General features: G+C 47.3%; 2 protein-coding genes across 2 annotated transcripts in view; one reads left to right on the top strand and one right to left on the bottom strand.

Moving 5' to 3' along the window:
* Positions 1-506: 506 nt before the first annotated feature.
* Positions 507-4,454, top strand: GFRA4 (GDNF family receptor alpha 4). Its single transcript, XM_049699200.1, has 6 exons — positions 507-729; positions 790-1,231; positions 1,331-1,440; positions 1,535-1,669; positions 2,394-2,485; positions 2,653-4,454. Exons 1-6 carry the CDS (start codon positions 507-509, stop codon positions 2,731-2,733), a joined length of 1,083 nt encoding a protein of 360 aa, XP_049555157.1. The 3' UTR covers positions 2,734-4,454.
* A 6,506-nt stretch (positions 4,455-10,960) lies between these two features.
* Positions 10,961-25,506, bottom strand: part of ATRN (attractin) — a 175,848-nt gene continuing 161,302 nt past the window's right edge. The window contains exons 28-29 of the mRNA XM_004285303.3: positions 21,412-21,526; positions 10,961-15,470 (exon numbers count right to left, since the gene is read on the bottom strand). Coding sequence (XP_004285351.1) covers positions 15,346-15,470; positions 21,412-21,526 — 240 coding nt within the window. The 3' untranslated portion in view covers positions 10,961-15,345. The remainder of the gene's footprint in view (positions 15,471-21,411; positions 21,527-25,506) is intronic.

Here is a 25,506-nt window from a genome sequence, read left to right as displayed (position 1 = left end):
TCTGGATAAAGCTCACCCTCTGCCCAACAGACCCCTGGTGTGTGACTGGGCTGTGCCAGGCACACTCTCTGCCCCCAGTGGAGTGCCCTGTGACTAAGGACAGAGCCCTGTGGCCTGCCATCTGGGACTTCTCTTGAATCCACACCCTGGCAGCCAGGCCTAAATTGCTCCAGTGCCCAGAGCCCTAGTGGGGAATCTTTTTATCTGGCTAGTGGAGAGTGGAGAGCCCAGGAGGAAACCAGAGTCCATCCAGATGGGGCAGCAACAGTTAGATCGGTGAGGAGGGAGCACCAGAAGAGGATGGAGGGGGAAGACGCAGAGGCAGGGGGCAGGAGGAGGCACAAGAGAATGTCAAGAAGAAAGGAGAACCTGAAACCTACAGGCCACTCAAAGGGTCTCCAAGGGGGAGGGGGAAGGAGAGGAAAGGAAGAAAGGTCAGGCGTCCTAGCATGTCAGAGCAGAAGAGGAGCGGCCACTGTCCTCAGCACCATTTCTGATAAGTCTCCATGAGTCAGGTCCCAGAAGCCTTGCTGTTTTCCGTGTCAGATGGGGCCCAGGAGAATGAGAGGAATCTCATGGACCCCTCTTTGGATGGGCGAGGGGTGGTGCCTGCGGAGGGTGGGCCTCAGCTTCTTTGGGAGGCCAGGCCCAGCCTCGACGCGCCCCATCCACCCCAGACGTGCTGCAGGAAATCCCTGACCCCGCCACTGCCCAGCTCCACAACGGAAGGTCAGTCAGTACCAGTCGCTCACGCATTCGGGTCACATTCTGCCCACCTCGAGTTTTGAGCACCCCGCATCTTCGGAGGCCCTGACTGGGAGGCGGAGGTGAAGTGTGTGTGTGTAAGGAACGTCAACAACCACAGCCTGCCCGCCGCTCCACCAGGGTCACCGAGCGCTGTCGCACCGAACCGATGCGTGGACGCGGCCGACGCGTGCACCGCGGATGCGCGATGCCAGCGGTTGCGCACCGCATACGTGGTGCAGTGCCTGGGTCGGGCCGCGCCGGGGAGCTGCCCCCGCGCCCGCTGCCGCCGCGCCCTGCGCCGCTTCTTCGCCCGCGGGCCGCCCGAGCTTACCCACGCGCTGCTCTTCTGCCCGTGCGGCGGCCCCGCATGTGCCGAGCGCCGGCGCCAGACCTTCGTGCCCTCCTGCGCCTTCTCGGGTCCTGAACCGGCCCCGCCCTCCTGCCTCGCGCCCTTAGACGCCTGCGAGCACAGCCGGGTCTGCAGGTGCTGGAGGAGGTGGAGTAGAGGGAGGGGGCGGGGCTGGCGGGTGGGGGGCGGGTCCCACTTACCTCCCACTCACCGCCTTCGGACCGCCCCGCGCAGGCCCCGCCTCTTGGCCTTCCAGGCTTCCTGCGCGCCTGCCCCCAGCAACCTGGACGGCTGCCTTCGAGACCAGATCCCCAGCTGCCTGCGCGCCTACGCCGGCCTCGTGGGTATGCACCGCCCAGATCCCTGCTGGGGCGGGGGCTCTCCTGGGAATGCCTCTATCCGGGTGGGCCGATTATCCTGCTTTCGGGGTCTCGGCAGGCACCGCCGTCACCCCCAACTACGTGGACAACGCTAGCGCGCGCGTGGCACCCTGGTGCGACTGCGGAGCTAGCGGAAACCGGCGCGAGGAGTGCGAAGTCTTCCGGGGGCTCTTCACAAGGAACCGCTGCTTGGGTGAGGGGCCCGGGCGGGGCGGGAAGGGAGTCCAGTCGGGGCTTTCTGCCCCCTCCCAAGCTGCCTAGCTGGCGCTGAGGAAACTGAGGCCCCCAGAGGCAGCCTTGTAGGCCCACTTACCCCCTCTGCTGTCGTCTTGCCCCTTGGGCAATCTGCGCCCAACTGGTTCCGGAGACCAAGTCACAGACCAAAGTAGAATCCTAGGGTAGTCTAGGCTGGTGCCCCTGCGGGCAGGAAGTGGGGGCGGTTAAAACAAGTTTCCGAGGCCCTGGAATGGAACAAGGCGAGATTCCTGCTTCCGCCACGCATAGCCAACTCCCCCCATTAAAGATCTTGCCTTTCGGGTCTGAGTAGCTGGGTGGTTCGCTGACCACTTTGGGAGTTAGAGGGCCTGGGTTTGAAGGCTGACTCTGCCACTTACTTAGCTGAGAGTTAAATTCCTCTAAGCCTTTTTGTGTCCATCTGTAAAATGGGGATGATAATTGTCAGGCTCCTGTGAGGATAGAAGACTACAGTATGTAAGGCACTCTTAACACAATTGTTTTTATTTTGTTATTCCTCGCCCAGCACCTTCCATTCCAAAAGCCTTGCGGACGTCCTATCTTCCCATTTCTATCTGGGGAGGGCCCACGCAGGATGCCAAGGGTCTCAGTTTGTCCTTCAGGAGCTGGGCCCTGTGCTAGGGTTTCTCAGCCAAGCCCATCCTGCACCCCTCCCTCCATAGATAGAGCCATACAGGCCTTTGACGGTGGGTGGCCCTCAGTCCTACACGACCAGCTGGACCCCCACCAGGACCCTGAGCACAGCCTCCTACAGGTAGGTTCAGGGAGGGGATGGTGAGGTGGCAGCTCCTGCACTGCCTCTTTCCACCCTTCCATGCCAGTTGGGCCTAGATGGAGGCGTGAATGGCCTGGGATAGTGGGGGTGGCAGAGAGCAGAGCCAGGCTTTTGCCCAAGTTCATACTCTGCTCTCATCTGCCAAGGTGTCCTCTGCAGATGCGTCCCTGGAGGGGAGCTCCATGCTCTCCGTGCTCCCTGTTCTGGTTCTCCAGCCCCTGCTCTGATGAGAACAGCAGACCTTGGACAACAGCCAACTGTCCCACCCTGCCTGGGATACTGGGCCTCATTGGTGACCTACTGCCCCACTGAAAAGGGACTGGCTTACCTCCTAAGCTGGCCCCAGTGCTCTTGCCTTACTGCCCTTTGCAGGTCTGGACACTTTTATCATGCTTTAAGGGTAGACTTAAACAGACTTGTAGGCAAAACTCCCTCTGAACAGACTTGTAGGCAAAACTCCCTTTACTACTCCAGCCGTCATGGCATCCTCCCAGTTAGGCACCACCCATCATGATAGCCACCTGCACCCCATAACTAACGTTGTCAGAGTGTTTCCTGTCCACGATATGCTGCTTGTGGGACACCACCTAGAGTGAGAATCCAGTTCCCTACATTGCACTGGTCATATGGCCATCTTCCCAGTGGTTCAACCTGGCACTAGGAATGGCATCCATAACTCAATAAATCCATGTGCACTGAGACTGGCCTTGCTTTCATGTGATCTGTGTCCTGGGAGGCTGGAGACCAAGGTCAGCCACAGGGTGTGCCTCTGCTGGCCTCCAAGAACTTGGGTGGCCTCAGAACCTCTCCAGGCATCATCTTCTCACCTGTGGATGCTGAACTGAATCACCTCTCAGGTCCTAGTGGCAGGGACTTTGGTTGCTTTTGTTTATTCTTTCATTCTCTGCTAGTAATCAGATAAACACAGTACATGTCCCAGCCTCCCTTGCAGTTAGGGGGTGTTCATGTGACACATTTCTGGCCAGTGAGTGAAATTCACAGATAAGGCTTCCCGGAGAGCTCTTTAAAAAGGAGTAGACTTGCTGACTGGGCCCTTTAGCCTCTGGCCTCAACCCTCCCCTTTTTTTGCCCAAAACTTGGAGGCAATGCCTGGGAGCATGGGCACCATCTTGAAAGTGGAACCATATGACATTGTGGCTCACCAGCCCGTCTACCTTCCTCTGGACCTTATTATGTGAGAAAAATTATACCCCTAATTTGTTTAAGCCAGTTTCTCCCCAGGTGTCTGTTATTTGCAGCCAAACATAGGCCCTGATTGACACACTTCCACTTATGGTGTTCCTGGGAGCCCCGGGATCACCTGCTGTTCTCACTTAGGGAAGCCCTACCTCCGTGCACACAGAGCCTCGCCCTGATAGACACTTGAAAGATGGTGGTTTTGTTTTTTGATTTCTGCATAATTTATGTTTCTGTCCACGTGGAGCGTCAAATTCTTTCCTTGAGCTGAGGGAAATTTATCATAAAGCTTTTTATAAACACTGTGGCCAGTGTGGACGCAGAGAATGCCAAGGGCATCGTGTTAAATTGCAGTTCTGTGGAGGAGTTTTGGGCGGAGAGGGCAGAACAATGGGGGCAAGGTACTAAGCCTTCCTCAAAAGCTTGGGGACTCCTGATGAGTTAACGTGTCTCTGGACTGCTCCTTCTCAAACTTGGTTGAGATTTGGCAGGGACTGTTGCCAAACCTTGTCTCCCTATGCACCGATGCTGAATAGAAATATGGAGACAGAGATTTGGAAGATAAGAAATAGAGAGGCTTTTTTCTTTGCCAGGCAAAAGGAAGACACAGTAGGCTAGCGCCTCAAGAACTGTGCCCCACCTTCCTTGGGGAATTACAGGGATTCTTATAGGGGGAGTTCACAGTCCTGAAGTGAGTGATAAGGATCAAAATACTGAAGTTCTTGCATTCTTCTTCTTGCACTATTTCAAAACAGCCACTGCTGGCGTCAGGCAACCCAGTAATTGGGTCTATTAGTCTCTGGGTTATCAGCCTGCGACCTCCTTTCTGAAATGCAGACAGCTACAAGGGGTGATTTGCTACAAGGGAGTGCAGGATGTAATTCACATAGTGTTAAAGAGTGATAGGTTAGGACTTTCCTGGTGGTGCAGTGGCTAAGAATCTGCCTGCCAATGCAGGGGACACGGGTTCGAGCCTTGGTCCAGGAAGATCCCACATGCTGTGGAACAACTAAGCCTGTGCGCCACAACTACTGAGTCTGTACTCTAGAGCCTGCGAGCCACAGCTACTGAGCCCGTGTGCCACAACTACTGACCTCGTATGCCACAACTACTGAAGCCCGTGCGCCTAGAGCCCGTGCTCCGCAACAAGAGAAGCCACCACAGTGCGAAGCCCGCACATGGCAATGAAGAGCAACCCCTGCTCACAGCAACGAAGACCCAACACAGCCAAAAAAAAAAAAAATAGGTTAGCTTTGTGAAGTACAAATCTAGTTACACACTACAGATTAGTAACAGTTAAAATAAAACTAGGAGTGATTAACTCTTTCAGGCCAGGTTATGTTTCTTCTCTAGCCTCTTCACTGTTCCCTTTATTTTCCTTGTTCTCAGGAGAGGGAAAACATTTTTAATTTTGCTGTAACAGGATCACAAGACAGGTTGAAGTGGAGGCTTTTGGTGCCTTGCTCAGAACTCTCTGGGCTAGTGCAACCCATCCACAAGCTGCTGGGGATGTTGGCTGCTAACACAGCTCACAGCTGACCCCTTTTCTAGAAGAAGTGCTCCCAGAGGTGGCCAGTGACTGACTGAGGCAGGAGTTCAGAGGCTTGGCCTGCGTGCCTCGGGGGATAGTTATGTGTGCCAGTCATGCTTCAGAGTTCCCTCTGGGATCAGGCCGAGGCTGGATCCCAGCTGAGACCACATCCTACTTCAGCTCCTTCCCCTGCCCACTCCTGCTTTCCTCACTTAGAGGTTCCCCTGAGGGCACTCCCTCCAATAAATCATGGTCTGAGAATCCCTGTCTTGGGCTTCACTTCTGGAGAACCCGACCTAAGCCACAGGGGTTAGGTACAGACCACACCGAAGCCCAGGCCTGGGGCTGCCCTGACCAGAAAAAGAGCCACTGGCTCTGAGACTGTAGTTAACAACTCATACCAAACCCACAGACACTGCACGGGGCAGCTGTCAACCAGCCTCCAGGTTCAGCCAGTACTCTCCTGATTGGAACCAAACAGATCAAACTGGCTTGGGCATCTGAGCAATTTGGGCTTCAGGTACAGCTGTCTCCAGGGGTTCAAATGATGTTACCCCTGCTGGTCTGTGTTCCCCTCTGAGGCCAGATAGGCTCTCACCACAGGGTAGGCAAGGATGCTACCAGCAGCCCCATATCTACAGTCTCTCCTTTAGCACTCTTCAGCAGAGAAAGGCGCTTCTCTTTCCAAGGATTTGTGGCCTGGAGAGTGATGTCAGCCCACCAAGATCACATGGAATGGGAAGGACAGTTTTCCAGTGGAAAAAGGAGGGGTGTTGGACAGAGCGAAGCTCAGAGTCTAACCTGTTCCCACTTCACAAAGGAGGAATGTTCTCAGCCACCTACACCTGTGTGGGAATGGACACCTGGAGCAGAGTGGGGGGGGGGGCGGGGGTGTGTGGTCAAGTGAAAGCATTGCCTTACCCTGTTTACCACCACTGTGTGGTAGCCCAAGCACACAATGCTAAGTTATGTGCTTTATGTGAGAGTGTGTTAAACTCTACTACTTCCATTTTTTACTCAGATAGAGTGAAATATAGGCATATGCCTTTCAAAAGATTGGGAAGATAAAAGTGAGTGGAACGTAATGGAAAATAGCAAAGTTGTTCCATAGCAGCTGGCTGTCTTCCTTCAGTACTTCTCTCCAGCTCAGGCATGGGGTTTAATCAAATGGAGCCTCTAACATCAGACAACGTGCAAGGAAAATAGGCTTCCTTGTTGGGTGCAGGGGGAAAATGAAAGGTCACAGGGCCCCCGTGTCAGCCTGGCTTTCTGGTTTTTTTTCCCAGAGTGAACATTTCCTGTGGGAGGCTTGAGGCTGTCTGGGGCATGGACCTAGCCAACTCTGGAGATAGAAGCCAAAAGAAGGGACAAGGCCCTGTGACATGCAGAGGCCATCGTCTTGCCACCTCTGGGACAGTTGACTTTTGTAGGGTTTTGTTGCTGTAATGGGCTGAATGGTGGCTCCAAAGATTTGTCCTTACCCTAATCCCTGGAACCTGTGGATGTTACCTTATTTGTAGGCAAAAGAGTGAATATTACCTTCTATGGCAAAAGATGTGATTGAATTAAGGATCTTGAGAGGAGGCACTTATCTTGGATTATCAGAGGGAGCTGTAAATGCAGTCTTGTGCATCTTTGTTAAAGAGAGGCAGGGGGAGATTAGATAGACATACAGAAGAGAGGGTGCTGTGAAGACACAGGCGGAGACAGGAGTGATGTGGTCACAAGCCAAGGAATGTGGGCAGCCACCGAAGCTAGAAGAGGCCAGGAATGGATTCTCACCTAGAGCTTCTGCTCTGGGGGGAGCGCAGCTCTGCTTACACCATGATTTTGGACTTTTGGCCTTTAGAGCTGTGAGAATAAATTTCTGTCATTTAAAGCCACCAAGGTTGGGTAATTTGTCACAGCAGCCTCGGGAAACTAATGGAGTTGTCTAAGGTGGTCTGAGTTTGGTTTCTGTCGCTTCCATGTAAAACGGTCCTGACTCGTAACGTGTAGAGTCTGGCCAAACACCTCAAAGCTGAGTCCAGTGGCCCCCACAACCATGAAAGGGTCCTGCCTTGCTTCACATCTGAGTATTGGCCTCTGTGTCCTGCCAGGTAGCCTGCTTGCTATCACTCTTTCACATGCATTCTGGGAAACTGTAGTTCTGGCCCTGGCCTCATCCCCGTGGCTGGGTCTCTGTTAGCTGTTGTCAACACTGAGCCTCTAGCTGGCAGGTGGCTAGGGATGGGACAGGCAGAAGGGCAGGTGCTGGAAGCATCCATGGATTTATGAGTGGAAACTTCATGGTTCATGAATGCCGGCTCTGGCTTGGAGCCTGTTGTCTAAGGTGCAAGGTTGGTACGAAGCACTGCCCCCCTCCTCTCTCCACCCACCCCAACTGAGTCAGGTGCGGCCAAACTCACAGAACTGGCTTATCTTTACAGGAATTGTGGACACTGGTGGGTGAAATTTCCAGAGAGGCAGGAGGGAAGGGGCTATGCAGGGCTTCAGGAGAGGTCCCCAGCTGGATGGCAACTTGCCAGTAAGCTTGGCTTGCATGTGAAAGGAGGCAGATATGTGGCCCTGCCTTGTTGGGTTGCAGGCCTGGGAAGGCCTGGGTTGAAGGATGTCTTGGGAAGCTGTCCTGCCGGGGACATGTCACCCCACACCCGAAGGAGCCTCCAGTCCAAGGCAGAAGATACAGAGGAAAATCAAGATGAGTATATGCACAAGAAGATAAAACATGTACAAAACCTCAGAACCTGAGCCCTCCAGGGACTAGGATTACACAAATGAGGAGGAAAGACCTACAGCGTATGGAAACGGGCCCCAGCAGCCAGGGTGGCTCCCCAGCTCCCTGTGCAACATGCTTCATACAGTCATCAGCATCATCTAGTCTAGTCCCTTCCTCAGGTTGGGGACACAGGATGCAAGAGAATCCTTGCCAGGCATGTCACACAGCTAGTAATACAGGGCTGCAAGGTGTATGTCTGTTCAGATGCAACCCACAGAGATGTGTGGGGTTGGGGACTCAGATACTAGGAGTGACATTGCAGTTGGTGACAGAATTTTTCAGGCCCACCAACTAAATCATAGTGGTGCCCCTCTGAATGCAATAATCAAATTGCCCCTCGTCTTTCCAAGATGTCCCCTAGGGGAAGCTCTGTACCGCTGAGAACTACTTTCCTGCAGGACCTGGCTGGCCCCAACTCCTACCACTGCTCTTGGACCCATTTTGCCCCCACAGCCCCCATGGCTTGCTGCTGCGCACACCCAGCAGGCACGCTGCCTCTTCAGGGCCTCTGTACCTGCTGCTCCCTCTACTTGGAGTACTCTTGTCCCAGGTGTCCATGTGCCAGCTCCCTCCTTCAGTGAGCTCTACCCCACTGTCACCTTACCACAAGAGCCTTCCCCAGCCCCCCCAGCACACCCCCCAGCACTGTCTACCCCAACCCCTACCCCATCCTTGATTCACAGAAATTATTACCTGGCCTTGTCTTTATTTTTGTCTCTCCTACTAGATTGTAGACTGCACCAGGACAGGGATTTGGTCCGCATTGTTCACTGTTAAGTCCCTGGACTCCAAACAGTGCCTGGCCGACACACAGCGGCCGGATGGGCAGGAGGAGGATGGCCGACACACTGCAATCACTGGCCTACAGGGACTTTGAAATCCTGCCGGGCCCTGCCTCGAGGTGGGGGAGGTTCCCGACCAGGCCCAAATCTGCTCTCTGGCCACATCTGAGGTGGCACTGGGTGGTGGGCCTGCCTTGCACAGCTTTCACAACCATCTCCCGCCTGTGGGTGGTTCTAATTAAGACTCGATAGTCACAGGGTTGGCTGTTCTCATTTTTTTATGGTCAAGCTAATGGTTTTCTTGGCAACATAATTCCCTCAGAAACCTACGCTTTTTATTTATTTACCAGGCAGGCCCAGGGTCAATGACAGCATTCCTGGTTCTTTCCTGGGCACAGTTCTCAGGTTCGCTTTATTTCTCTGCTTATCCACATGACTCCCCCTCAAGATGATGGCCTTAAGGTTATGAGGCTCAAGCAGGAAGACCACACCCTCTATGTGATTCTTACTCGGAGGCCAAGTCACTGTCTCCCTGGGCCTTTTTTTGCTCATAAGCATGTCTTACTGTTTGGAGACTGGAAGCAAGACTACTTGGCTTTTCCAACACTTCACAACTCTGGATTTCAGGATTCTCCGCCCCTTCACTTCTGCTTGTAAACTGGCTAATTTTTTTCTGGAACTCAACTCTGTCTTGCCAAGTAACAATCAACATATACCACATTCTGTTTTTCTTCCAGCTTCTTCCCCTTGAACAAAAAAACTCAGTAAACACAGCAAAAAAGTAGTTTGCTTTAACAAGCTATCCACACCATAGCCATACCAGATGTTTTGCCACCACCTGACAGGGATCCCCAGCTGTTCTGCCTGCTGTGTCTGTTTTCTCATTGCTGCCGCCTCACCACTAACTAAGCCAACGCCACATACCTTAGGCTTTGGTTATAGTTGCCTTGTACTTCAAGGTGCCAGTTTGTGTATTAATAAGAGTAAGAAAAGCTGCCAAAATGCCAAATCTCAGTGGGTCGGTAAAGTTTGCTTTTCAGACGCACAGGCCAGCACACAGCTCTTGCTGGTCAGGTGGTTTGCCTTTAAGTGGTGACTTGAACCCTTATTATCTCCAGTGTCTTTAACACGTGACCTCCAGGGAGTCCCATGTGGGAGCATGGTGTTTGTGCAAAGTTTGGAACTTGAATATATCACTTCTTCCAACATTTCTTGGCTAAAGCCCAGTTTATGGCCCCAACCTAACTGCAAGGGGGCTGGGCGATGCTGTTGATGCTGTAGCAAACTGCCCCAGTATCACTCAATCACAGGTTTCTAGCCAGAGACACTTGATGGCTCCCACAACCCTCCCCGGAACAGTTTCAAGGTCCTACCCAACCTGGCAGTGGCCTCTAGTTCAGTTCTTTCCCACCCTGGCCGAGGCCCAAGCTCTGGTAGGCAGGCCTCCTCCAGCCTCCTGGGCTGGACCTGGTGCCTCACCCACCCTCCCCTGTATGAACCACAGCCCTTCCTTGTGCTTCTTCTGGACTTTCTCAACTTACTTTATGCCGATCTTATCCTTCTAGACCTTTTGCACTCTGTACCAGGGTGCTGAAATGCACTGTTCTGACCCTGTTCTGAGGGCAGGAGCCGCATAACGTGGGGCTGGGCACGCAGAAGGCCTACAGACAAGACTCTGTGAATGGACATATAACTTCATCAAAATTCAAGACCAAGGACAACGCTGTGGCCATGGAGGACTAAACCTATCAGCATACCTGAGGTTTAGCAGGAGCCCATGAGAGTATGAGTAGCTGAATGACCAAGGGCAGCTGGCGAGGCACTGGCATGGGCGTGATGGTGCCTGGGCAGAGCTGTCCCACACATGAGTCTCTGTCCCCAGCACTGGTGTGTTGAGGGCAATGTAGGCCACAGTGGGGATGTTGGGGAGTCTGCTCACAAGCTGCTCAGGGCTCCTCCCACACCCCAGGGCTCAGTTTTGTGCAGAGGTGTCTGAGGTGCCCACCCTGTTGGTTTACACCTCAATCATGGACTGCCAAGTGCTTCCTCTGAGGCAGTCTGAAAACTGGTAAACTTTTTAAAACATGTTTTTCCCCTTTTCTTAAGGTTCTAATGACCAAATTGTAAAAATAATTGAAACAAAATCAAACTCTTAGAACAAAACCCACATTTTTATCAGATCTACTTTTATTTCAGAAGGAAGTTTGTATTATAGTATTTACTTTTGTTTATATACAGGTTCTTCACATTTGTGTTTAAAATGCACAGACCTCCCTTAATTCTCTTGTTCCGGCTTAAATTAGCTGTTATTTTACAATACAAAAAATACCAAAAAATTGCAGTCCTAAATGTATGTATAACATCCACAATCCCCAGCAATGAAATAGTTTACAATACTTACTCCATATTTACATGAGTGCAATAGATGCTAAATTATACATATTAACAAACTAAACTTGAATCCAAACCAAAAACCCCCGAAACAAAACCGTAAATAACTATAAAACATTTCCAGAGCCAAAATTAGTTCAACAAAACAGGCTTCACTAGTGTTTAGAATGTTTTGTGCACAAATTCAGTTATTGAAAGTCGATTCCATTATTGCCTTTAAAAGAGAAGGTGCCAGTTTTCCTCTGCACTCCCAAATCGTCTCCCTGCAGGCGAGGGTGTTTATGAATTTGGACAACTCAGGGGAAATGTCTCTTGGTGAGCTTCGCTATTTACAAACCATCACGGTGATTTTTATGGTTTGAGCCATTTGGTAAATTTGGTAAACATTTCAGGCTGAGAGCCGGTACATGGCCTGAGGCCAGACCCTCTGCCTTCCTGGGTCTATCCTCAGGTGGCCAATTCTCACAGAAACCACGAGGAAAGTTCTCCTGGGATGACAGGTTTGAGAAGCTGGATTCTGTTGTAATTCTGAAGAGCAGCTTTTCCATCTCAGTCACTGCTCTAGTGTTAGCTTAGGTTGTTAGTAAGTAGTGAATATTTGTTGAATGAATGGATGAATGAACGAAATGTAAGGATCAAAGGTGTTAATGAAAAGGATACCACCACCCAAGGAAGTGAATCACTCCCATCCCATCTCTAAATATACTCTATTAAATTGAAGGAGCAAGATTTGCACTGAAAGATAAAATGTATTTTTCTACAGATAGTGCTCTGGTCTTTCCATTTGCCCCAGATTTCCCGGTGCATCTCCAATCTTGCACATCAGGCCTTTTGCTAACAGTCTCTGTCCAGGGCTGCTTTTCTTCCAGGTTAGCTCAGGGAGTATGTGGTTGCCTTCTCTGCACACCTCCTCCCACACTTAGAGGTGATCCTCACAAGGAAGCACAGACCTCTCCCCAAACAGTGTAGGAAGGGGGCAGGAGGTGGACAGGAGGCCAGGGTGAGGTTCTCCATGGGGAAACAGGAGCTATTTATCAACAAAGCAGCCACGCCCAATCCCACTCCCAGTTTTCAGTATAGTAAACTATGGTCCTGGGAAATGGTCATTAATAACTTAGACAAAACCACAACAAAATGCAGCCCGGAAAAGCCCTTTTTGGAAAATCTGACTAGATCTACAGGTATAGTCTTGGAGTCTAAAGACTAAGAGGAGCATTTCTCAGGACAAGATTGGTCTTCCCTGGGCACCCACTGCTCCGAGAAGCTGACAGGAGAGTTACAATGCACTCCCAGAGCCAATGACAGGGGCAGAGACATCCCGGCTGCCTTCGAGTCTCTTCACACACTGCCCGCATTTTCATATGTGCACTGACAGATGATTCCTACTTTAGAAGCTATCCAGTCAGTCCCAGATGCATTTGAACACTTGGGCACAATGGGGATGCCTTTCGTGGCTTTGTTATCGTATCAGGGCATAACGAGAGGACTTCTCTGAACCTGGATATCCAATATATGGCACAAAAACATATTAGGTCAAACTCAGACATCATTATGTTTAATAAAAATACATTAAGATATTTTTCTGTTTTATGTACACTCCAAATGTCTGAACATTCAGACACTACTGTATAGTTATGTACAAGTGCAATATCGATGTTTTCATAACTATTTTAATTTATATACAGGCTCTGAAGTTCCACATGACTTCCTCTTGATAACTGACTCTAAGCTGAGTGCCTCCTTCTCCTGCCACCCCCTTCCTCTGGCCCAAGCCTGAAGGAAGCTGTTTGCTACTGGCTGCAAAGGAGAAGCAGGTGGATTCAGTTGTTTCTCCACTGTTGGAGCAGAATTAAACTTCACTTGCTCTTTCCTTCCTTTTAAAAAATAAACATTATCTTTTAGAAAAAAGAAAATAACCAGGTGGCTATGGGACATGGTGCTTATTATTTCAAGGCATGGGACTACCATGGGGAGGAGGCTTCTTTGCCAAGGAAACACCAGTCCTTTGAACAAACAAGGACTTCCCTTGTGGGAGGGTCCTCTCCAGTGGCCTTTTGGTAATCACAGGGGTGAAGGGCCAGTCCCCAGCAGGCTCTCTGCGGGTACTGTGATCTGGGGCAGGGACATGGGGAGCTTGTAAGAGGAGGGGTCTTTTCTAGAACCATCTGCTCTTTAACAATAATGTGAAAAAGCAGCATTTTGAGAGGCAAGTCTCAAAGTAGAGGTGTTTTGTGCATCAGTGTTTTATGGTTCAACATCCTTGAAAACATCTTTCCAGGCAATTCTTCATGGGAGTGGGGTTAATGTTGGGGAAGAGGTCATACTCCCTCTCTAGGCACTGCATATAAAGGTGAAATGCCACAGTTTTTGCTCTTTTGAGTATTGATTTCTCCGAATTCACAAACTTGAGCATTGTTGTCTAAAGGTCTACGCCCCCAGGGTAATGCCATAGAACACTGGGTTTTGAAGCAGAAGAGAGATCTTGGGAGGCTGCTGCATAATGCCAGAATACAGAGCACCATGGACGGGGACAACACACCATCCAGGCAGTGCCCTGGGGAGAAGAGCAGGGACTGGCCTGCTCCACTTCAATTTGGTCACTACTTCAATTTGGTCACTTTTCATTTGGCATAGTTTTCTCCCCTTGTCCATTTTTCCCATGTGCTTTTCATCCTTATCGTTCACTGCCCTCCCCACAGCTACCCGTTGGGTCTGGGAGGGAGCATGGGAGGCCTAAGCCCCTCCTAGGGAGGAGGAGAAAGAGGGCAAACAGCTTCAGGTTCTCCTCCAGGCTTTGGGCAGGTTCTGCCCGACAACAGGAGACCGACCCTCTCCTGGCACTCCACCTGAGCCTGAGAATGAAGAATGACCCACCAGCTCAAGCAGACTACAGGAACAAAGAGTTGCCCTTTGATTAAGGGGTCCCAAGTGCTGTCATGCTCTTTTCGGCTCAAGGGAGACATGTAACATGAGTGAGCCCCTCCCTCTGTGATGCCTTGGCAGGAGCACCCAGAAGGGCTGAAGCAAACATCAGGCCTAGAGTGACCTGGGGCAAGGAGGCACGTGGGAACATGCCTTATTTAGTGTCCTTTTTGACAACAAAAACAGGAGCTTTGACAGTTAGGTCATTTCTGTTTTCCTCTCAATCCCTGCTGCTACGTTAAATGTTTCTCGGGGTGAGAAAACTGTTTTCTGGCGGCAAATTAGGTTTTAGAAAAAGAGCAGATTGCCAATGATAGCTATTTAAGTTTTATAAGAATGTAGGAATGCAATTATGTAAAAACTTATGCTTACTAACTTTCCAATTGCTAGATCTATTTAAAGTCTAGGCACTTAGTGTGTGTGTGTGTGTGTGTGTGTGTGTGTGTGTGTGTGTGTGTGTGTATGAGTGTGAGAAAGAGAGACAAAGACAGAGACAGAGAGAGATAAAGAGGAAGTGAAGGAGAGAGAGGGAGGGAATGAAAGAGGAGAGAGAGAGAGAACTTCAAATGGATTCAGACTAAATTAATCAAGTTGCTACAGAAAACTACCCATTATATCAGTTGGCATTCCAAGTAACACTGCTGACCTTGACATTTAAAATAGCCTCTTCTATCTTATGATTCAAAAGAGATGGACCATTATTAATTCTCAACTAGAAAAAAAGTTACTCCCTGAAAGAGAGATATTTGCCTAAATTGTGCAAGAATAAATAGCACATCTTTTAAAAAAGATAGCAGGCTTCAGATGAAAACAAGTTAATTCATCTGACTAGTTTTTAAAAGACCATGTTCAAGAATGACTGATGACAAATGTCTACTTGTAAACACTACATCTTTGTTTTTTGCACTGTTGAGACAGTCCCAAGAACAGTTTTCCACACGTGAACCTGAGTGTCATTCCTAGCTCTCTCACTCGCTCTACACCGGCCTCCTCCGTCAACAACTGGATCATCCCTGGACCTGTAACTAAATCAATTATTTCCTATATGAAAGTAAAAGGTTAGATGCTGGAGCACAGTTGGGAGAAACTGTCAAAGAAAGCTTGTGAACATGCGGATGAGGTGGATGTTTCGAGAGTTTCCAGTCTTCTGCCCTGCACAGTGTCTCCCTGCCTGCTCCCTCTTTGCAGACGGCTCTGGCACGCCACTCCTTGCTCACAGGGAGTCCTGGCCCCAGCATCAGATGCAGGTCCCAGGCTGTGCAGGGGGCTGCTGTTTCCGGTTTCTCACTGCTCCTGACTTCTCTTTGTATACTATTGGCATCTGCTGAGAAATGTCCACCAGGGCGCTGGCCACTGCGAGACCTTGGGAGAACCCACAGAGGGAACACATGTTAAGGGGCAGCTTGCTTTTATTAAAAAATAATTTTAAAAATTTCTTCTTACATTCACATGGTGCAATAAATAAATAAAGTACATACATGGGAAAAATCTTACCTCTAACCTGTGTCTCCCTCCATACTCCCCACTTCCATCAGAGTAACTTCTTTAGTTTGTATATATTCTTTCAGGGTTTATTTGTATAAATACAAATACATATTCTCCTCCTCCCCCATTTTTACACAAAAGGAGTACCTTACTTTTCAGCAGATCTACCAAGCAAAGTGCCCTGCCTCGTGGTGGGAGCATCTAAATAAGATTGCAGACATGCTTTAAGCACTAAGTTTCTCCTGTCTTTTTCTCCAAGAAAAAGCTTCACTCTTTATGATGAAATTCAGATTCATTCCACACTGCCCAGATAGCACTAGTTATTTTGATATCTACACCATGATAAGGGTTAGGATAGACTCTGGGGCCAGACTTTGGAATAAGCAAGGTTCTTTAACTTCCCTGTGCCTCAGTTTCCTCTTCTGTAAATGGGGAACAGCACAGGGCTTGTGTGAGAAGTCAATGAGTGAACTGATGTAAAGTCTTAGAATGGTACCTGGCTTATCACCCCACCACCTCCGCTACCACCTTTGCTTTGGGGACTGGTGGGTCCATTCTCCTTTTTGTATTGGTAATTGATTAACTTGATGTTCATTAGGGAAGGCACAGTCCTGGGGGAACTGGATTCCTATGCATGGGAAAAGGCCGGACAGGCTCAGAGCCCTGCTGAGGCCCCCAGGAGCCATGTTAGAGGAGCTTCTTACTCCACCTCACTGAGCCTATAAAATGGGGGAGGGGGGTAGCTTTTAAGTGCCAGGTTTAGTACCTGGCATGGAGTGGGGAATCCACACCAGTGACCACTGTAATAGCAAAGACAGAGCCAGGTGCTTCGGGAGTCCAGAGAAGGGCACCATTTAAAACGGGGGGTAGATCCTAGTCACAGCAATCAGATGAGAAAAGGAAAGAAAAGGCATCCAAATTGGAAGGGAAGAAGTCAAACTGTTACTATTTGCACATGCCATGATACTATATATAGAAAACCCTAAAGTCTCCACCAAAAAACTATTAGAACTAATAAATGAATTCAGTAAAGTTGCAGGAGACAAGATTAATACACAGAAATCTGTTGCTTTTCTATACACTAATAATGAACTGTCAGAAAGAGAAAGCAAGAAAATAATTCCGTTTAAAATCACATCAAAAAGATGGGCTTCCCTGGTGGCGCAGTGGTTGAGAGTCCGCTTGCTGATGCAGGGGACACGGGTTCGTGCCCCGGTCTGGGAAGATCCCACATGACGTGGAGAGGCTGGGCCCGTGAGCCATGCCTGCTGAGCCTGCGCATCTGGAGCCTGTGCTCCTCAACGGGAGAGGCCACAACAGTGAGAGGCCCGCGTATCGCAAAAAAAAAAAAAAAAAAAAGAATAAAATACCTAGGAATAAACTTAACCAAAGAGGTAAAAGGGGCTTCCCTGGTGGTGCAGTGGTTAAGAATCTGCCTGCCAATGCAGGGGACATAGATTCGAGCCCTGGTCTGGGAAGATCCCACATGCCGTGGAGCAACTAAGCCCATGCGCCACAACTACTGAGCCTGTACTCTAGAGCCCGTGAGCCACAACTACTGAGCTCACACGCCACAACTACTGAAGCCTGTGTGCCTAGAGCCCATGCTCTGCAACAAGAGAAGACACCGCAATGAGAAGCCCACGCATTGTAATGAAGAGTAGCTCCCGCTCGCTGCAACTAGAGAAAGCCCGCGCGCAGCAACAAAGACCCAATACAGCCAAAAATAAATAAAAATTAAAAAAAAATTTAAAAAGAGGTGAAAGACTTATAATCTGATTAACTACAAAACATTTATGAAGGAATTTGAAAATGATACAAAGAAATGGAAAGATATCCTGTGTTCTTGAATTGGAAGAACATTGTTAAAATGTCCATACTACCCAAAGCAATCTACAGAGTTAAGGCAATCCCTATCAAAATAACCATGACATTTCCCACAGAACTAGAACAAATAATACTAAAATTTATATGGAACCACAAAAGACCCTGAATCGCCAAAGCAATCTCGAGAAAAAAGAATGAAGCTGGAGATATCACGCTCCGTGACTTCAGACTATACTAAAAAGCTACTACAGTAATCAAAACGTCATGGTTTTCCCACAAATACAGACACACAGATCAGTGGAACAGAATAGAGAGACATGAAATAAACTTATGCACTTATGGTCAATTAATCTATGACAAAGGAGGCAAGAATATACAATGGAGAAAAGTCTCTTCAATAAGTGGTTCTGGGAAAACTGGACAGCTACATGCAAAAGAATGAGATTAGAACATTTCCTCACACCATATACATAAAGACCTAAACCTAAGACCTGAAACCATAAAAATCCCAGAAGAGAACATAGGCAGAACACTCTTTGACATAAATCATAGCAAATATTCTTTTGGATCTGTCTCTTAAGGCAAAAGAAATAAAAGCAAAAATAAACAAATGTGACCTAACCAAACTTAAAAGTTTTTGCACAGCAAAGGAAACCCTGACAAAATGAAAAGACAACCTACTGAATGGGAGAAAATATTTGGAAATGATATGACCAATAAGGGGTTAATATATAATATATAAATAGCTCATAAATTGAATATCAAAAAACCAAACAACCCTATTAAAAAATAGAAGACCTGAATAGACATTTTCCCAAAGAATACATACAGGCACCATACAGATGGCCAACAGGCACATGAAAAGTTGCTGAACATCACTAATCATAAGGAAAATGCAAATCAAAACTACAAGGAGGTATCATCTCACACCTGTCAGAATGGCTATCATCAAAAAGACCACAAATAACAAATGTCAGTGAGGATGTGGAGAAAGGGGAACCCTTGTATACTGTTGGTGGGAATGTAAATTGGTGAAGCCACTGTGGAAAACAGTATGAAGGTTCCTCAAAAAAATAAAAGTAGAACTACCATATTCCACTCCTGAGTATACTTCCAAAGAAAACAAAAATACTGATTTAAAAAGATAACATGCACCCACAATGTTCATAGCAACATTCACAGCATCATTTATAATAGCCAAGATATAGAAGCAACCTAAGTGTCCATTAACAGATGAATGGATAATGAAGATTTTTTTTACACACACACACACACACACACACACACATACACACTGGAATACTACTCAAACATAAAAAATAATGACATTCTGCCATTTGCAACAATATGAATGAACCTAGAGATTATTACGCTTAGTGAATAAGTCAGACAGAGAAAGATAAATACTTCATGTTATCACTTATACGTGGAATCTGAAAAAAGAGAACAAACAAATGTATATAATGAAACAGACTCACAGATATAGAGAACAAAGTGTTGGTTACCAGTGGTGAAAGGGAAGGCAGGAGGGGCAAGACAGGGGTATGGGATTAAGAGATACAAATTACTATGTATAAAATAAATAAGCAACAAGGATATATTGTATAGCACAGGGAAATATAATCATCATTTATTTATTTATTTAAAGAATGATTTTAACTGCAGGCGAATGGCTGGATGGAGGTGTGGGAGGGGGTTGGGGCTGTGATTTTAGAGGTCAAGGGTAGAAGAAGCAGACTACAGGGGAGAGATGGCAGCTGAGGTTAGATGAGAGACGTGGTAGAGTAAATGAAACAACGTGGAAGAATGAGACTCCAGATGTAGGACCAGCAGAACTCGCCCGTGAATTATACATAGAGAGGTGAGGACTGCCTAGGATGACTCTTGAGTTTCTGGCTTGAGCAACTGGCTGAATAATGAATTCCTTTACTGAGATGGAGATCAAAGGACCAACTGGTTAGAAGGAGGGCAAGCTCCATTTTGGACATTTTAGGCTTGATAAGACCTTGAGGTATCCAAGTGGACATTTCAAGTAGGCAATCGAATAACTGGGTGTGAAACTTGGCAAGGAGGACAAGAATTAGAGATATTAACCTGGGAAAGACAGTGATTATTTTTGGGAATAATAAGCTCACAATGAAAAAGAAAAAAGCCCAGCGTTTAGCAGGAGAAACCTTAAGGTGCAGAGACTGGAAAGGAGATTAGCCATTATTCTGTAATAACTTTAAAGGCAGTACCATCTATTAAAAATATTGAATCACTATGTTGTGCACCTGAACCTAATATAGTACTGTAAATCAACTATACTTCAATAAAAATGAATGAATGAATGAATGAATGAAATGGGGGATACAGAAGGGGTGGCAGGGATGGCCCCACCCTTGGGGTAGCTCTCAAGTAGTGAGCAGGTCTTCGTCAGGAGTCCAGGGGGTTGGGGCACATCAGGCAAAGTCTGGCGCAGGAAAGGCCACAGTGTTGCAAGCCTGTCACCGCTCCCCTCCCAGCCCCAGCCAGTACCTTGCCCTCAGGGAGCACCAGTCAATGTCTGCTGAGCTGGGCAGGAGATACTGCTCCAGAGTGTCAGGTTAATGGGTCATTCTGCCCTCAACATGGACAAGGCCAAGTTAGGGGCTGAACTCACAGGAATCCCTAGATGAGGGCAAATCAAGCCATTCGCTTATGAAATGAAGACAATAAATCCTGACCTGGCCATGCCTAATGTCCTCCCTCATAAGAACACCACGGACTCAGACCTTCTGAAAGCTGAGTCGAGTGGAGGCCTGCAGAATCATCTCAACTGAAAGTTGTCTAAAACATGTCTGAGGCATCCCTCCAAAGTACTCCATGATTAATCAAAATACTTCCAAAACTATATTCCATATTTCTTTCATGTTCAACAGTAAAAGAATGTTTATCTAAATTATGATTCAAGTATTTCATGGAGTAGTGTAAAAGATGGATAAAACACTATATAGTAAGTTGTAAAAATGTTTATGATAGTTACATGAAAAAAGAAGAATAAAAATTAGTTATACAATCATTGCAACTAAATTGCTGATAAGGGCTGGAAAGGAAACAGAACGGTGAAAATTGGTGGGTGTTGGATGGTAGAATTGTGAATAAATTTTCAAAAACTTCCTTTAGGATGTTATAATTGTTGTTTGTGCCTTATACTTAGAGTGAAAAAGAAAAAGAAATACATAAATACAGAAAAAGAAATAGTGTTAGAAATACCAATTTGAGAGCCACTAGCTTGAGGGAGCTAGCTGGAAGCCATGAGAGTAAGTAAGATGATTGAGGAAGAGCATATGGAGTGAAGAGGGAGAAAGCCTACATTTAGAGGCAGAGCAAGGAAAAAGATAGTAAAGGAGCAACACAGACGCGGGGGACTGGAAACACTGGTGGCAAAGAAGGTTTGGCCAGAAGCATCAATACCACTGGCAGGCTGAGAAGGCTGGGGCAGTGAGGAGATCCAGATTTTTCCCAGGAAGGAATGGTGACCTCAGGAAAGATAGGTTAGGAATACAGTGGCAATGGGATCATCTCTCCAAATCCTCACAACGACAGGAGGCAGGGCCTACAGGTATACCCCACTTTACTGTGCCTCACAGATACTGTGTTGTCATTGTTGTTTAACAAATTGAAGGTTTATGGCAACCCTGCATTGTCAGATAATAGTTAGCATTTTTAGCAATAAAGCATTTTTAAATTAAGGATGTACCTTGTCTTTTTAGACATAATGCTATTGCACCATAACAGGCTACAGTATAATGTAGACATAACTTATATGTACTGGGAAACCAAAAAATTCATGTGACTCGCTTTATTGTGATATTTGCTTTATTGACGTTTTCTGGAACCAAACCTGCAATATCTCCGAGGTCTGCCTGAATGCAATATCGCTTTTATAACCAAGTTCTCTACAAAAGGGAAGGAGCCTTCACACATCTAAAACATAAACCTCATTTGTCAATGACCCTCATCTACTCACCCGACTGCCCAGGAGGAGGGATTCCACCGAGGCCTCGAGGGAGCCTCACAAACACAGAGAGGACAGCAGCTTTGTTGCCAAAACATGGCTCCAGGGCAATGGGCTTGGGAACAGTCTGGTGGAAAAAAACAAAGAATTACCTAAAGCAGTGTTTCTGAAGAAACATCTTCACCAGCCTTTAGATGTGATTTTTTTTTTCTTTGCGGTATGCGGGCCTCTCACTGCTGTGGCCTCTCCTGTTGCGGAGCACAGGCTCCGGACGCGCAGGCTCAGCAGCCGTGGCTCACAGGCCCAGCCGCTCCGCGGCATGTGGGATCCTCCCGGACCGGGGCACGAACCCGTGTCCCCTGCATCAGCAGGCGGACTCTCAACCACTGCGCCACCAGGGAAGCCCTAGATGTGATTTTTAAAGATGCCCCTATATTAGTTACTATTGCTATGAAACAAATCACAAACTTCGGTGCTTAAAGCAGCACCTATTTATTATCTCAATTTTGTAGGTCAGAAGTCCAGGCAAGAGCTCTGTAGGGCTCTCTGCTTAGGGATATAGGTCCTATTCATGTCTTCTATGAGTTCTGGAAAAATTCTCAGCTCTATCTCACAAAAGTCTCAAGGGTCTCAGCTCTTGTCTTCAGAAGGTGGAAGTCAAGTTATCAGATGCATTCCACTTTTACCAGGAGGCACTGGGGAAGAACCTGCTTCAAAACTCATTAAAGTTGGCAGAATCCAGTTCCTTCCATCTCTAGGTCTAAGGTCCCCATTTCCTTGCTAGCGATCAGCCAGGGGCCACTCTTCTCTTGGAGGCCACTCATATTCCCCCCTACCTGGTCCCTCCAGCTTGAAACCACTAATGGTGCTCAAGTTCTTGTCATGCTTCCTCTTCTGCCACCAGCCAGAGAAAGCTCTCCTTATATCTTAATATCAACTACCCTCAGACTTTAATTACTTCTGCAAAATCTCTTCATAGCAGAACCTGGAGTAGTGTTTGATTGAATATCCATAAGACAGGAATCTTGGGAGCCATCTTTAGAATTGTGCCATCAATTTCTTCAAATTGAAGAAAATCATTTCCAGAACCACTGTGACTACAGCACAGGGAAATGAATAGATGAGTGAAATGGCAGAAGTGGGGAAACCAGTTATGAAGCAACTGCAAAAACCTAGGTGGAAGAGGATAATGGCCTAGATCAAGGTGATAGGTAACAGTGGTGGAGGTGGTGCACAGTGGTCAGGAAATATTTTTGAAGATAAAGTCAAAAAGATTTGCTGATGGACTGGCTATCCAATGAGGATGAGAGCAAGGACGAGTCAAGGACAATTTTGGCCTGAGCAACTAGGATGATGAGTTGGGGAAGTTATGCCAGAGGAGCAGGTGTGGGGAACAGTATTTAGAACTCAGTTTTGAACATGTTAAATTTGTTAAGATGCTTATTAAGACATCCAAGTGGGAACACTGAGCAAGCAATTTGATATATGAGTTGGATACTCACAGGAGAGGTTTGAGTGGAGAGGTTTAAATATCATGGTGTTTAAATACATGATGGATAAGATCACTGCTATGGTCTGAATATTTGTGTACTCCCAAAATTCATATGCTAAATTTTTTTGGGGGGCTGCGCTGGGTCTTCGTTGCTGTGCGTGGGCTTTCTCTAGTTGCGACGAACCGGGGCTACTCTTCATTGTGGTGCGTGGGCTTCTCATTATGGTGGCTTCTCTTGTTGTGGAGAATGGGCTCTAGGCGCAGGGGCTTCAGTAGTTGCAGCATGTGGGCTCAGTAGTTGCGGCACGCAGGCCCGAAAGCAGGCGGGTTTCAGTAGTTGCAGTACGTGGGCTCCACAGTTGTGGTGCATGGGCTTAGCTGCTCCGCAGTATGTGGGACCTTCCCAGGCCAGGGATCAAACCTGTGTCCCCTGTACTGGCAGGTGGATTCTTAACCACTGAGCCACCAGGGAAGTCCCATATGTTAAATTATAATACCCAATGTGATAATATTTGGAAGTAGGGCCTTTGGGAGATGATTAGGTCATGAGGGCACAGCCCTCATGAATGGCATTAGTGCCCTTAGAAAAGAGACCCTGAGAGCTCCCTCACCCCTCCTACAACGTAAAATTACAGCTAGAGGGAATTCCCTGGTGGTCCAGTGGTTAGGACTCTGCACTTTCACTGTCAAGGGCCCAGGTTCAATCCCTGATCGGGGAACTAAGATCCCACGGTGCAAGCTGCATGGTGTGGCCAAAAAAAAAAAAAAAAGATTACAGCTAGAAGTCACTATCTATGAACCAGAAAGCAAGCCTTCCCCAGACACCTAATCTGCCAGCACCTTGATCTTGGGTTTCCCAGCCTCCAGAACTGTGAGAAATTAATTTCCATTACTTATAAGCCACCCAGTCTCTGATACTTGTTATAGCAGCCTGAACAGACTAAGACAATCACCAATGGTGTAGGTGTAAAAGATGTGAAAAGAGGCGCAAAGACTGAGCCTGAGATGGCTACGACTGTTAAAAGATGTTGGGAGATGAAGAGGGTTGAACGAAGAATACAGAGCACAGAACAGCCAGAAGGTGTGTGGTGTCCTGACAGGAAAGTCAAGACAGCATTTTAAAGAGCAGCCGGCTGTGCCGTATGTGTGACACGGGGTGTCACTCAGGCTTGTCTATTCTTCTCAATCCCACAAATTATCACTATTTTATCAGGACAACGTTTGCTTAGATTTAGGCACATGTTTACCATCTGATTTACTCACTATTCCCTCTTATTCCACCCTCCTGGGGTAATTTCCCTCCTCTCTAGCACATCCTTTAGACATTTCTTTTATACACGCCTGTTGGTGGCAAGTGCTCGGTATTTCCCATAATCTGAGGATATCTTTATTTTATCCTTGTTCTTGGAAGGTAGTTACTGGGTACACTAACCTAGGTTGGCAGTTCTTCTCTTTCAATACTTTGAAGACATTCTTCTTCTCTCTTGTAGCTCCTGAGAAGTCAGTCAGCTGTCATTCTGTCATTCCTTTGTAGGTGATCTGTCTTTTTTTCCCCAGTTATTTTTTAATGTGGTAAAATGCACATAACAAAATTTACTATCTTAACCATTTTTAGGTATACAGTTCAGTGGTATTAAGTACATTTATATTGTTGTGCAACCATCACCACCATCCATCTCCAAAACTCCTTCATCTTGGAAAACTGAAACTCTATACCCATTAAACGGCAACTCCCTATTCCTTCCTCTCCCAAGACCCTGGCAACTACCATTCTATTTTCTGTCTCTATGAAGTTGACTACTCAAGGTACCTTATATAAGTGAAATCATACAGTGTTTGTCTTTTTGTGACTGGCTTTCACTTAGCATAATGTCTTCAAGGTTCACCTATATTCATCTATGTAGCATTGGTCAGACTTTCTTTCCTTTTTAAGGCTGAGTAATATTCCATTGTATATATATACCACATTCTGTTTATCCATTCATACCTCAATGGACAATAGGTTGGTTCCAACTTCTAGCTACTGTGAATAAAGCTGCTATGCACACGGTGTGCAAATATATCTTCAAGACCCTGCTTTCAATTCTTTTGGATATATACCCAGAAATAGAATTGCTAGATCATATAATAAACAATTCTATTTTTATTTTTATTTTATTTGGTACACGGGCCTCTCACTGTTGTGGCCTTTCCCATTGCAGAGCACAGGCTCCGGACGCGCAGGCTGAGTGGCCACGGCTCACGGGCCCAGCCGCTCCGCGGCATGTGGGATCCTCCTGGACTGGGGCACAAACCTGTGTCCCCTGCATCTGCAGGTGGACTCTCAACCACTGTGCCACCAGGGAAGCCATATTTTTATTTTTTTGAGGAAGAGAAATACTGTTTTCCACAGCAGCTGCATCATTTTCATTCCCACTAACAGTACACAAGGGTTCCAATTTCTCCACGTTGTAGTGATCTTTTTTTGTTCTGGCTAATTTTAAGACATTCTCTTTGTCTTTGGAGTTCTACAGTTTCACTATGATAAACCCAACTGTAGTTTTCTTTCACCCCTGCCTTCCCTCTGCTTTCTTTCCTTACTCCTGCTTACAATATGTTTTGCTAGAATCTGTATA

This window comes from Orcinus orca, chromosome 16, assembly GCF_937001465.1.
Source record: "Orcinus orca chromosome 16, mOrcOrc1.1, whole genome shotgun sequence".
NCBI lineage: Eukaryota > Metazoa > Chordata > Mammalia > Artiodactyla > Delphinidae > Orcinus > Orcinus orca.
Note: the sequence above shows the minus strand (reverse complement) of the source record. Positions and strands in the feature narration are given on the sequence as shown.